Source organism: Sciurus carolinensis, chromosome 9, assembly GCF_902686445.1.
Source record: "Sciurus carolinensis chromosome 9, mSciCar1.2, whole genome shotgun sequence".
Lineage (NCBI taxonomy): Eukaryota > Metazoa > Chordata > Mammalia > Rodentia > Sciuridae > Sciurus > Sciurus carolinensis.
In genome coordinates, this window is record NC_062221.1 from 17,289,529 (window position 1) to 17,303,648 (window position 14,120).

The 14,120-nt window shown below is 38.1% G+C and overlaps 1 protein-coding gene across 1 annotated transcript in view; it reads left to right on the forward strand.

The window, feature by feature from the left end:
- Positions 1-4,989: 4,989 nt before the first annotated feature.
- Positions 4,990-14,120, forward strand: part of Copb2 (COPI coat complex subunit beta 2) — a 29,372-nt gene continuing 20,241 nt past the window's right edge. The window contains exons 1-2 of the mRNA XM_047563821.1: positions 4,990-5,127; positions 9,771-9,908. Of these exons, the coding sequence (XP_047419777.1) occupies positions 5,125-5,127; positions 9,771-9,908 (141 nt within the window). The 5' untranslated portion in view covers positions 4,990-5,124. The remainder of the gene's footprint in view (positions 5,128-9,770; positions 9,909-14,120) is intronic.

The window sequence follows — 14,120 nt, forward strand, 5'->3', positions numbered from 1 at the left end:
TGATGAATCAGTAGTGAAGCATGAAGACTGGCCCTACTTAACATTCTTCCATGGTTCCCCAGAGCCTTCAGAATAAAATCTAGGTTCCTTAAACTGACAATCATGGACCTTCAAAGGCTGAGTCTCATCTGTCTTTCTAGTACCATTTCTCAATCCTCCCAGCTTACTCTCTGGCCCAGGCGTGCTGAACTATTCTTAGTTCTCTGGAAAAAAATTGATTTTTTTTGCATGGAGTCTCTTGGTGTGTGTCTAGTTTGTTCCTACTCATATACTGCAAGGGTCCATAGTTGCATATATCAATTTAGAGTGTATTATAATGTAATTGATGTCACCACCCTAAATGCAGAAATAGTCAACCTACTTTCAGTGCTACAGGTCTCATACCAACATTGCCTTTTCACCACTAATCTCTTGATTAAATGTTTTCTATTCACAACTTCCACTTTTTTATCATCCAATCATTTCTTATTCCCTTGCAAACGTGCTTCCCCTAGAACTACTCAACTGAAAATGTTTTTTTAAAGGTTACTAGTAGAAGGGGAAAGATTTATACAATTTGAAGAGAAACCAGAGTGTGGGGCACTGGGTTTGAAGCTCAGCACCACATAAAAATAATAAAGTATTGTGTCCATTTAAAAAATACTTAAAAATAAAAACTAAAAGGCTACTAGTATGCGGATGCTAATTCACAATAAGGGGGGCAGGCGCTAGGGAAGAATAGAGTTATTTTAGATTAGGTAGAGGGGAGTGAAGGGAGGGGAGGGACATGGGGGTAGGAAGGTCACTAGAATGAATCAGACATTACCTTATGTACATATATGACTGCATGACCAATGTGAATCTACATGTACAATCAGAAAAATGAGAAATTATATCCCATTTATGATATATCAAAGTGCATAAATGCATTCTACTGTCATGTGTAACTAGAACGAATTAAAAAATTTAAAAGGCTCCTAGTGTCCTCATAATCACATCACTCCTTGGCAATAGTTTTTGTTAAGTAGTTTCTAATACCACTAAGACTGTTAGTCACCTTGTTTCATTTTCCCTTCCTTTTCCTTGGGTACCATGCGATTTTCTGGGGGCTCTTACAACTGTTCATTTACTGATTCCTTTTCTCTCATTTTCTCTTCTTTCCTGGGGCTCCTTCTCTGATGTTCTTCACATGTTCCACTAACATTCACCAGATCCACATCTTTCTCTAAAGTTATTCCTCTGGGTTTACTAGATTCAAAATATCAGCATTTGGTTGCCTCCCACTTCCTCAACTTAACAATCTCAATTTGTGTATCCAGTTGACTCTAACTTCTCAGGAGAAAAAGGAGAAGTTACAATCCAGTAAAAAGGAATTAGGATAATTAGGTTCAACTTGGGTTCATATCTCAGATCTGTCCCTCATTCATAACAGTGTGACATGGAGCATATTACATAACTCATGGAGGTCTCAGTTTCTCACTTACAAATTTGACAAAAGAATGCCTACCTTTTAGTATTACTGTGTGAATTGCAGTACACAGTGTATTCCTGTGGTGGGTACATAGCAGACACTCAACAAAAAGTTATTATTACTATTTTTCCACATTCACTTTCCCTGAACCTTTAGTCTCTTTGTTCTTATTCATTTCTTCCAATGAGTCATACACACCAACAAAAGGTAAATTCTTCTAGAGTACAGATAAAAACAGGTTTCTTCTCTGGCCCAATGGTTTCCAACTGCTTACTGAATCAAAGCCTAACTCCATATTTCAACATCTTCAGATTCTAGCCCCAACCTCCTCCGCTGTCTTCTCCCTCACTTCTCTTCTAAATGAATTCCTTCTCCAATCAAACTGAACATATTCTGGTCCTCAAAATATCAGGTACTCTTCACTTCAAATTGTTTTAACTTTAAGAAACTTGTTATCTCCCCAACTGGGTATTTTATTTTACCTTATTGATACTTCTCTCTCAGGGTATTAAAATTGTCTGGTATTCAATTATTTGTGCATAATCGAGCCTTCCTGATTATAGATCATACCCACTTTGAAGGAAGAAACTAGGTTCTTATGTGTTCTCCTATTCCCCACTCTGCTAAATGATAGAGATAATATAAAGCAAAAGCACACATACGAAACTAGTCATTTTCCTCAAAGAATTATTTTCATTTCTTTCTTATGAAGAGGTGGGGACAGGATGGGGCGGCAAGGGTGCATCTAGGGTACTGATAGAGGCTCTGCTGGCAGAATTACCACTCAGAATTCTCCCAGCAGCAGGAAAAGGCAGGGTTGAAACAGCCATCCTGGAAATTGACCAGGTAAGACTTTAAGATCCGTTGATCAATTGCAATCAACCTCTTGGGAAACCCTTCACCAATTTGCTAAGCTTGTCCATATTTTTTTTCTTCCCTGGGGCTATTTGTCTAACCTTCCAGTCTCCTCTAAACCAAAGAGTAAACAAAAGATTTTACATTAAGCCCACAGTTGAACACATAGGGATATACGTACATATATTTAACAGTTTACGTATTAGTTCACATTCGAAAATTTTACTTCTTTAAAATGAAACTTCTTTCAATCAAAACTCAATGCCAACATTTTAGGGATATTATCTTAAGGTAGCACCTAGTATAGTGCTTTTCTTATAGTACAATTTCAGTATGTCATGGTTGGAAGAATTAATTTATAGTGCACATTAACAGAACTCAATGTAAGGTAATTGCAGTGGAAATTTTTGAAAAGATACAAAATGAGCATGACACTTGGGGGCTCAGTCCTTCATGAACACCAGCTAGGCAGATCCTTTTGTGCCCAGTGGTATATAAGGATTTAGGAATCCTCAACTGAGCCCCTTTAAAATAGAGATGATCCAGCATTTTATTTTGTATTCTTCGGTTCAGCATCAAACCCCAAAATACTCTTAAGTGCAAGAGAATTCAGGAATCAGAATTAAGCATTACTCAAGCATGTTAGATATATTGTGAAAATTTCAACCAATTCTTGTGATCCTCAGTCATAGACTAAGTATGCTATTACTAATCTCAGCCATAGACTATGTTATTATTAATCTCAATTACATATCATGAGATCATACTGCAGGCACTATAATCTAGTTCCAGAGTCACTTTTCTTCTACTATAGAATGTTACTGGAAAACAGGATAGTAAAAATGGAAGGATGTTTATAAATTACTAGCCTGATTTTTTTTAACATACGGAAAAACTTAGGTACACAAAGAAGTCACATTAGAGGCTCTTACTAAAAGCCAAATTATTTTAATTCTCCCTGTGAATATCACTGTGTACACACACAGACTGCCTTTTTGAAAACCTAGCAGGTTGGGATCTAAAAAGGCTCCAAGTCCTGTCTCCCGTCATGCCCATGTAGCCAGAGGGCAAGTTGTTTGCCCTACGATGTTTTTTTTTTATTGTAAACAAATGGGATACATGTTGTTTCTCTGTTTGTACATGGCGTAAAGGCATACCATTTGTGTAATCATAAATTTACATAGGGTAATGCTGTTTGATTCATTCTGTTATTTTTCCCTTCCCCCCCACCCCTCCCCACCTCTCTTTTCCCTCTATACAGTCCTTCCTTCCTCCATTCTTGTCCCCCTCCCTAACCCTAACTCTAACCCTAACACTAACCCCTCCCATCCCCCATTATGTCATCATCCACTTATTAGCGATATCATTCCTCCTTTGGTTTTTTGAGATTGGTTTATCTCACTTAGCATGATATTCTCCAATTTCATCCATTTGCCTGCAAATGCCATAATTTTATCATTCTTTATGGCTGAGTAATATTCCATTGTATATATATACCACAGTTTCTTTATCTATTCATCAATTGAAGGACATCTAGGTTGGTTCCACAGTCTGGCTATTGTGAACTGAGCAGCCATGAACATTGATGTGGCTGTATCTCTGTAGTATGCCGATTTTAAGTCCTTTGGGTATAGGCCAAGGAGTGGGATAGCTGGGTCAAATGGTGGTTCCATTCCAAGTTTTCTAAGGAGTCTCCACACTGCTTTCCAGAGTGGCTGCACTAATTTGCAGCCCCACCAGCAATGTATGAGTGTACCTTTCTCCCCACATCCTCGCCAACACCTGTTGTTGCTTGTATTCTTGATAATTGCCATTCTAATTGGGGTGACGATGTTTTCTTAAATAGAAAAAGGCAGAATATAAGGAGTCCTTGCATTTAATTTTTCAACTCCTATGGCACAGGCCCCTCTTCTAGAACTCAACTACCACTTGGATACAGTAGACACAGCACTAAGTCTTCAGGACTCGTCCATTTCGAGTTCAAATCCCGACACTACCACTTACTAAGAGGTCTTGACAAGGGCACTAAATTTTTTGGAGCCTAGTTACGTCGTTAATAATATGGACAAAACTCAGGCTGGATGTGAAGCGGGCATACCATCGAAGACCGACAAAAGTGTGCGGAGGGAGCGCCTGGCACTCAAGGATGCTCCACGAAAGGCACCCTCGGTTAGGGAACTGCAGGCTGCCAGCCTTCCCTGACCTCGGAGGCTGGAGTCGGGCCCCTGTCTTCTCCGCCTCAAGCAGGGCCTTCCAGGGCCCACAGAGAGCTCGATCGCTCGTACTCAAGCCCACCAGAGCACACAGGTTTTAGAACCTTGCTCCGCCATTTCTCCCCCAGCCCTTCCTCTCAGAGCCAGAGCCAGGGCTTGACGCCACTCTCAGCCTCCCCGACACAACTCCGCCACCCGGGCGCCTCCCCTGCCGTCAGGGTCGGGCGGGAACGCAGCATTTGGTCTTTCGCATCTTTCACAACGCCGAGCTCTCGGTTGTAGCGGCGCTGGGCAGTCTCAGGCCACGTACAGCCGCTGCGCAACGCCGCCCGCAGGCCACACCCCGACTCCCAAGGTAAGCGGGGTCGAGTCCCGGCGGTTGGGAGGGCCCCGCTGCCTAGGAAACCGGGGCGGGGCTTGGGAAATCCCAGCACTGCGCGGGATTTGCGCAGGCGCTCAGATGCTCAGGCCCCGGCCTAAGACTATCGCGAGAATTACTTCCCGGAAGTTCCACGTCAGTCAGTCGGCCGGTCAGTGGGTCGGTGGGTTTCTCAGGTCCTTCGTCGCCGGGATCCAGTGAGCTCCCGGGCTCGGACCGACAGAGCCATGGTAGGAGTCCTGTCGGCTGCGGCCCATTCCTGGGGTTCGTTGACTGAGGGCCGCCGTAAGCAGCGGTCTGTGCTCCCGCTGCGGCCGCCGCCTTTGGCCTTGTGGGGTCCCGGTCCTGTTTGAGTCCTGGGAGGGAGGAGTTGATGGGAACCAGCAGACGGGCTTGTTTTGGAGGCAGGGTATGTTGAGTGAGGAGTCCCTGGCTCGTTGGGCCTTAAGGCGTTTGCTAGACCATTTAAGGTCTGCACTGGGATCAGTGGCCTAGGGAAAACGTTGAACTCTGGGCAGCTTCTGCAAAACTGCTCCATGCTACACTTAAAACGGTGACAGCTAATCTTGCACTCCTGTCGGGCTTTTTCCCGGAATAATGTGCAGACTGCCAACTATGAATTTGAGCAAAGAAGAAGGGGGGGGGAGTAAATAGAGTGTATGGAGTTTTCAGTGGACTTTCTAATACTTCGGGAGCCAGCTCTTAAGTTTTCTAGAGGGAAAAGGATTGAGAGTTGTTTTTGAAGCTGGCTAATGTGCTTTCCCGCATTGCAAATGCAACGAAAGCAGTGACTGGTCGGAATAGCAAGCAATCAGGACAGCGCATTTTTATTATCACTCTTACTCCCAAACATTCCCTATAATGCCTTTGCATACGTGTATTATAGTAATGAAGAAAAACAATAGTGAGAATATCTTCTCTGAAAAAAAGAAAATATTTTTGTAAACATTTTTCTGCCTTTTTTTTTTAATATGTTAAGGAGCACATGATCAAATATTTTGGAGCTTGAAGACTGTGGGTTAATCATTTCAAGTCCTTTATCTTGCAGTTTAAAAATTAAGTTTAACAAGTCTCCTTGTGGTAGAGTTGGAGTTGTGGTGGAGTGATCCTTTTGGGAAACTGATGAAAGTTATGGATACTGCCAGAAGAATATTTAGAAAAACACACAGTTTTGCAAAGCAAAGGTGCCACTCACAGACAGCTCCCCTCACGGCCTACTCATCTGTAGACTTTCTTTACTCCAGGTTCAGGGCCCTTGAAAAAGACCTTAAATCTCTTAATTATACAACTTTATGTTATTAATAACTTGTGCTGGTTTGGGTCTCCTGTACTTGCAGTATGAACATTTTTTTTAAAAGCCCTTAGACCTGCCGAACTTCATATTTAAGTACCAAGTATTTTTATAATGAAATATTGCCATCATTTAATACACAGTCAGCCCTCCATTTCTTTGGGTTACATATCCACAGATTAAATAATCTGCAGGTTGAAAATTTTGGGAAAAAAAATTTGAACATGTATAGACTTTTTTCCCCCTATCTTCTATCCCTAAAAAATAAAGTATTACAACTACCTACAGCATTTACATTGTATTAGGTATTTTAAGTAATCTAGAAATGATTAAAAGTGTAGAGAAGGATGTTTGTAGGTCCTGTACTCCACCATTTTTCATAATTAGACTTCAGCATCTGTGGATATCCATGGGGGTGAAGTGGGGGGAAGCAATCCTCTACAGATACCTAGAAACAATTTCTGTAGAAAGCACAAATTGTGAATTTATTCATATGCTCATTTAGCATAAGAGTATTTACTGTGTACTGTGCACTTTGCTGAACATTTGCCACCTACTTCTCAAAATAGCTGGTAGATTTTATAAATAATGTTTATGGAATAGTTACTATATGACCAGGTACTGCTGCTTCTGAACTCTGAATTTAATTCTCACAACACCAAAAGGTAGATATTAGTATTATCCCTGTTTTACTCAAGTCAAATCCGAGAGTGGTTAAGTGTACTCACCCAGAATTGTACATAGGAAATGTGGACCAAAGCACTGGAATTCAAGTTTGAATCCAGTGTGACTCTGTATAACTGGGTTATACTCTATTCCTAACCCTTCCCCCATTCCCAAATATATAAAGTACTGTGCAAATAAAGACATGTATAAGCAGTGACCCTGTCCTTAAGGAGCTTCCACTCTAGAAAGCAAGAAGACATAGGCAAAATATACCATGAACATTTCCAAATGAAATCCTACAATAACCACCAGGAAAGAATACTTCAGACTAGGGTAATTAGAAAGACCTTATTGATGACAGTTGCATTTAAGCCAAGTCCTGAATCATTCATCCTTTGGAAGTTGGAGGGAGTCATTTGGAGCATCTTAATCATCTTTGTCCCAGCATGCTTGGACCTTATTCAAAGTCATCATTGAAGTGTTCGAGGAAATAGAACAGGAACTCTGCCTGTGCTGTTTAAACTGGGATTTGCTCTTCGAAAATATGTACAGAGTTCCCTGGTCCACTTTCTGGAGTATCACTTTAACTCATTAATTAAAACATTGTTACAGTAAAATATGGGGTTTATGAGTCCAATTTCCTCAGTTCTGGAGGAACAGTATTGGATGTGCTGGCTTATTTGAATGCCCTGGCAGGTTCCTGGCACAAAGGCACCATGTTTGTTGACTTTAAGGAGACCAGAAAAAGATGTTAAATTTTATGATAGTAATTAGTGGGGCAAATTTCAGAAATGGTTGAAGCAAAAGGTTCTGCTTCCCTCAAACTAGCAAGGAATTCAAAGGTGATGGTTTTAAAGTGGAAAGGAAGGTATAACAGTGGAAACATTTTTGAGGCAATTGAAGAGTCAGAAAACTCAGATCCTTTAAATAAAAGGTAAAGATTGTTGCTAAAAGTGAAGGAGTAAGGGCAAACACTGGAATAGTCAGTGACCCACGTTTGGTAGAGAGTCAAACAAGATAAATAAATGCCTCGTGAGATATTTGCTTTGTCTCAGGAAATTACCTCTGCTAGATACTCATTTTATGTTGAAAAGTAACCTTAAATTTTTATCTCATTCATAATTATCATGAAAGATAAAAAAATGATAATGTGACAGTAATTCAACTTGGCCAAATAAACTTTAAGGTTGTGTTTAAGACCTGTTGAACGTGAAATATATTTTAAGTCAGATTTTTGTCAACAAGAGAGAATTCAATTTTTTGTCCTAGGGTATCATTGTCTAGCTTGAATTGACTTTTCTTCTAGAATGGTATACACAGAAGAACTGAGAAAATAATTATATATTTTCTGTTCACACAATTTTTAAAAGCCAATTTCACTTAAGGATATCACGAAGAATCTGGCTTGAAAAAAATTATTTTAAACTATTATTATTTTCTTACTCAAGAGAATATTTTGGTTCTTATTTAAAATTGTTTTAGTTTTTCGGTGGGTTTCTACAACTTATATTCGTTACAATATTGTAGACATTCCCTTTTGACGCTGAAGTCCTTCATGGACATGGATATGACCCCTTACTGATCACATCTTACTTGCTTAGCATTTATTAATATTTTTCTGCCAAAATAAATCTGCTTTTCTCTGAAGAACCCTTTTAATATTATGACTTAGAGTTACTAAGACTTCATAAATAACGATTCTTCAAAGTATTTTCTGACATGACCCTAATGACATGAGCACAAAACTGTGATTTAGTAGATAATTTAAATTTATTCACTAGGTAGTTTATAAACCAGAGGTGCTCAAAGTGCGTTCTGCAGTGCCTTAGAGATCCCCTTTACTCTTCCAGGAGGACCGCAGATAAGTTCTCCTAATGGTAAGATGCTATTGGCCTTTTCCACTATGTTAATATTTGTACTGATGGTGTAAAAGTAATGAAAGGTAAGCCTGCTGGTGAAGAGGCACCAAATTATACTGATAGTGTATTCTCCATTGTCACACAATTTTTAAAAAGCCAGTTTCACTTAAGGATGTCATTGATTAAACAGTGAAAGTGATTGATGGCATTACATCTGAACACTTGAGTACACATCTTTTAAGTTCTGTATGATGAGATGAATAGGATACATAAATAAAGTACTTCCACTTCTGCCTACTGAAGTATGATGGTTGTCTCATGGAAACACACTTATCCATTTAGGTTGGGAGCTTTACATGAAACAGTGACCAAGAAACTGGTTATTCAGACTTGATTATTTGTCAGACATACTCTTAGAAACTGTGAGGAGTCAGCTGGTACCCGACAGTATTCTTTGCTAATGACAAATTAGAACATCTAAGTGAAATTTAGAATTTTAGAGAACTGTCACTGAACTTGATGGATTCCTAATATTTAAGACTTATCTGTTGAGGTAGGTGGTGATATTAATCAATGTGATCTTTTTCGATACAGTACAATGAAATACATCAACATTTGGAAGATATACCTAAGTCAGAGAACCAACATATTCCATATAACCAATTTGTGATGCTACAAATCATGCATGAATGAGCCACTCAAAGTATAGGACAGACCATTGGATTTTAATTTAACAAAGTATAAACAGTTTATTAGTTTGGTCTCAGATTCCACATTACAATTATCTTGTAAGAAACTACCACTTCTCAAGTTTTAATATGGTATCAAAGAAGAATATTCTGTTATTTCAAAAATTATTAAAATATTCAAATATTCTTTCTAACTATATATCTCTGTGTGACCAGGTTTGTTGATTTTTTTTTTTTTTTTTTTTTTTTTTTTTTTTGTGGTGCTGGGCACCAAACCTAGGGCCTTGTGCTTACAAGGCAAGCACTCTACTGACTGAGCTATCTCCCCAGCCCACTTGATTTTTGTTTTAATGTTTTTTTTTCCTTAGCCTCTCCGACTTGATATTAAGAGAAAGCTAACTGCTAGATCTGATCGAGTTAAGAGTGTGGATTTGCATCCTACAGAGCCATGGATGTTGGCAAGTCTGTACAATGGAAGCGTGTGTGTTTGGAATCATGAAACACAGGTAGGATTTTTTTAAGGACTTTATTAGAAATAAAATACTGTGTTGGACTTTTAGTGTATAATGAAATAGTACTATCATAACAGCAGTAGCTATGTGCATACTACTTTCTAAAATAAATCGGTACAAAGTATTTTAAATACTGTGCAACTACATTTATGAGAGTATGACTTGTAAGAGAAACTCTTCTGAACAAGTTATGTGTGATATTTATATCTAGTTACTCTGATGTAGGTAATATTAACTCTTCTGTGAAATTGAGGAAGTAGATGTTAATGTAAGATAATTTGCTATAGATAAAGTATTTATAGTTCATTTTCTATTCAGTGACTATTGTGATCATCTTAAGAGTGGATTTTTAATTGTTTCCCCGAATACTCAGGGTAATGATATGCAAGTTACTTTCTTTTTTTTTTTTTTTTTTTTTTTTTTTTGGGTGCTGGGGATCGAACCCAGGGCCTTGTGCTTACAAGGCAAGCACTCTACCGACTGAGCTATCTCCCCAGCTGCAAGTTACTTTCAATCAAACATACAAAAATATTCATAGTCAACTTTTGATTTTATATATATGAGAGTATGTCTCTTCTAGATTGTTTGCCTTAATGCTTACATCAATCTCTTTCACCTAAGTAAATAAATTTTTCTCATATTTTCTGCAGTGTTTCAGACTGTCTTTGAAGATTTTTCTTTCAGTATACAAAACATGTCATTAGCACTGTACTATACAGTGATGTGGCTGCTTCAGTAGTAATTATCTTCAGCATCCAAAATTAGGTTCTTAAAATTTGATAAAATTTACATTTAAGGAGTTTAAGATGGCAAAAATAGGATTAGAAAGCCAAGGTCAGGAATAAACCTAAAACATCTTGTATGCTTATACTCATAGTGAAATAGCAGTGACTACACACTAAACTAGGCTCCATTAGAATGACATTTTATGCTCATTAACATTTTTTTTCTCTGCTATATCCCAGTGCCTATATCATTACCTGACACATAGTAACTAGTTAATAATCATTTGTTGAACAAAAGAATAAAAGGAATGTTATGTATCACTAGTTGATAATTTCTATTCTTTGCAATTTCAGGTCTTTCTTGTGACTTCCTTTTACTTTATGAAGATAATATTCCTACCAGCTTTTCTCTGTCTCCCCCTCTGTTCCCTTTTGGTCTAGTCTCCATCCAAATGTTTAAAGTCCTTCTATTTTATGCTTAACAGATATGTTAGATTCTCCTCTCCCTAATTCTTCCTGGGGATTCCCTCTATTGGCTCAGTTAACCCATCTGCTGCCATTATTATTTCACTGTCATATGTTCTAAAGGCCAGGTATAGTTCCCTCATATTCCTCTAGGCTTTACCATAAAATACCTCTGCTTTACCTAGGTGATCCACTTTGCCTCTTCTTTCTTTGTTGTTCCCATGTATATTCTCTTGGGCTGTCTGCTTCTGCTTTTGTAATTCATATCATTGGTAATTTATTGTTTAATTTCTTTCCTTTGAGATTGGAGGTTCTGTGAGGTTAGGGATCCCCATAGTCTTATTTCCTATTATCCCTCCAGTGCATAAGGCACTGTGTGGCAGTGTCAGGCTTGTGGTAGATACTCAGTAGGTCTTTATTGAGCGATCAATCTATCTTTGGTGCTGTCTACCTCCTTCCTTCCATCACTAATAGAAGTAATTTGCCATTCATGTATACTGAAAAAAAAATTCTTGAGAGGGCCAAAATGGGTTTTAGAGTTAATTCAAATGTACTTAAATTTCAAAAAAGGAGACTTTATATACTCTTTGAGTGGATGCAATTTTTTTTTTAAGTAGTGATTTATAATTCAAAACCAACTTGCTGATTAAATTATATGGAAAAGCCTATTACCCACACTGAGCATCAGTTTATTTATTTATTTATTTTTTTTAATGACTATAAAAATTTTATTGTGGTGATGGTTTCATGGGTATATACAAATGCCAGAAAACAAAACTATATACCTAAGATATATACAGGATGATAGTGCCAATTAAGCCTCCATAAAGGCTGTAAAAAAGTGGAATGCATCTAAAACTGAAGTTAAAAAGGAAACATAAAGACATAAATTAGTAAGCCACAAAATGACTAAGAATTTATTAGCACATCATCCATCTCAATAGTTTGGAAAAGTAAATTTTATAAAGATAAGAGTAGAGGAAAGAAAATCCTAAGCAAAAGAGCAAAATTAGAAGATATTGAAATGGAACATACTAAAAAGAGAATCACCAATATCAATGTTGGTACTTTTTTTTTTTTATTGTAAACAAATGGGATACATGTTGTTTCTCTGTTTGTACATGGCGTAAAGGCATACCATTTGTGTAATCATAAATTTACATAGGGTAATGTTGTTTGATTCATTCTGTTATTTTTTCCCCTTCCCCCCACCCCTCCCACCCCTCTTTTCCCTCTATACAGTCCTTCCTTCCTCCATTCTTGCCCCCCTCCCTAACCCTAACTCTAACCCTAACACTAATCCCTCCTACTCCCCATTATGTGTCATCATCCACTTATTAGCGATATCATTTGTCCTTTGGTTTTTTGAGATTGGCTTATCTCACTTAGTATGATATTCTCCAGTTTCATCCATTTGCCTGCAAATGCCATAATTTTATCATTCTTTATGGCTGAGTAATATTCCATTGTATACATATACCACATTTTCTCTATCCATTCATCAATTGAAGGACATCTAGGTTGGTTCCACAATCTGGCTATTGTGAACTGAGCAGCCATGAACATTGATGTGGCTGTATCTCTGTAGTGTGCTGATTTTAAGTCCTTTGGGTATAGGCCAAGGAGTGGGATAGCTGGGTCAAATGGTGGTTCCATTCCAAGTTTTCTAAGGAGTCTCCACACTGCTTTCCAGAGTGGCTGCACTAATTTGCAGCCCCACCAGCAATGTATGAGTGTACCTTTCTCCCCACATCCTCACCAACACCTGTTGTTGCTTGTATTCTTGATAATCGCCATTCTAATTGGGGTGAGATGGAATCTTAGGGTGGTTTTGATTTGCATTTCTCTTATTACTAGAGATGTTGAACATTTTTCCATATGTTTGTTGATTGCTTGTAGATCTTCTTCTGTGAAGTATCTATTCATTTCCTTAGCCCATTTGTCGATTGGATTATTTGTATTCTTGGTGTAGAGTTTTTTGAGTTCTTTATAGATTCTGGAGATTAGAGTTTATTTTATTTATACTAAAGATGATATTGTTATAATCTTTACATCACAGGATTGTTAACAGGATTAAATAACAGACAAATTGTATGTGAACCTATAAAAGGCTGTGTAAATATTAGTCATGACTTTCCTAATTTACGCTGGGCATTTGTATGTAATGTGTGTAGCTTTTCCTCTTCGGTGGATTGTTTAGCTCCCAGAGTGTGGAGACCACCTCTCATGTAGTTTGTACCAGCCACAGTACCTATCGTGATGCTGAACCATGATAGCTTGTTCTACAGCTGATTTATTTTCACTGCTTCTTATATCCCAGGATTTGTTGACTCCTTATGAGCTTTGATGGATTTTCCTGTTATCTTATAGATTACATGTTCTCTGCTCTCCATGCATACATCATAAGTCAACTGGTAGCAGATATGTAGGTGAGCGCTGATGCCCCATTTGTTCAAACTTTGTCTAAAGCAAAGTCTGGCCTGGGAAGCCAGAGTAGGCGCAACAGTGAACCAGTCCCTGTTACTTTGTTTAATGTACATGGTTTTTAACCAGTAAGATTATATTATGTTCCTTATTTATTTCACCATTGATTTCTGGAACAAAAAGTAATCGAAAAATAAAGTTTGATTTTTTAGACTCTTAAGAACAGGCATCAAAGAGAGAGGAGAGAGATGCATTCATCTCTGCTCTTTCCAGGAGGTCTTATAGTCTTCTACCTTTGTCCTACGGATATAACCCACTTTGAGAACCTTGAAAGGTTGTGATACTTACTGACAGCATATAAATATATTCATATGGAAGTATATCACTAAGGTATATAAAAGAATCATATTTTGTTCGAGTTACTTCTGTGGGTTCAGTTTTAAAAAGAAGAAACGAAGATATAATTTATTCAACAAATACTCATTCCACACTAGCTGTATGCCAGCTGCTATTTTGGTTTCTGGATGTACAGTGGGAAAGATGATTCCTGCCCCTGGAGAGCATAAAAAGGAATATTGAAATTAAGCATGGA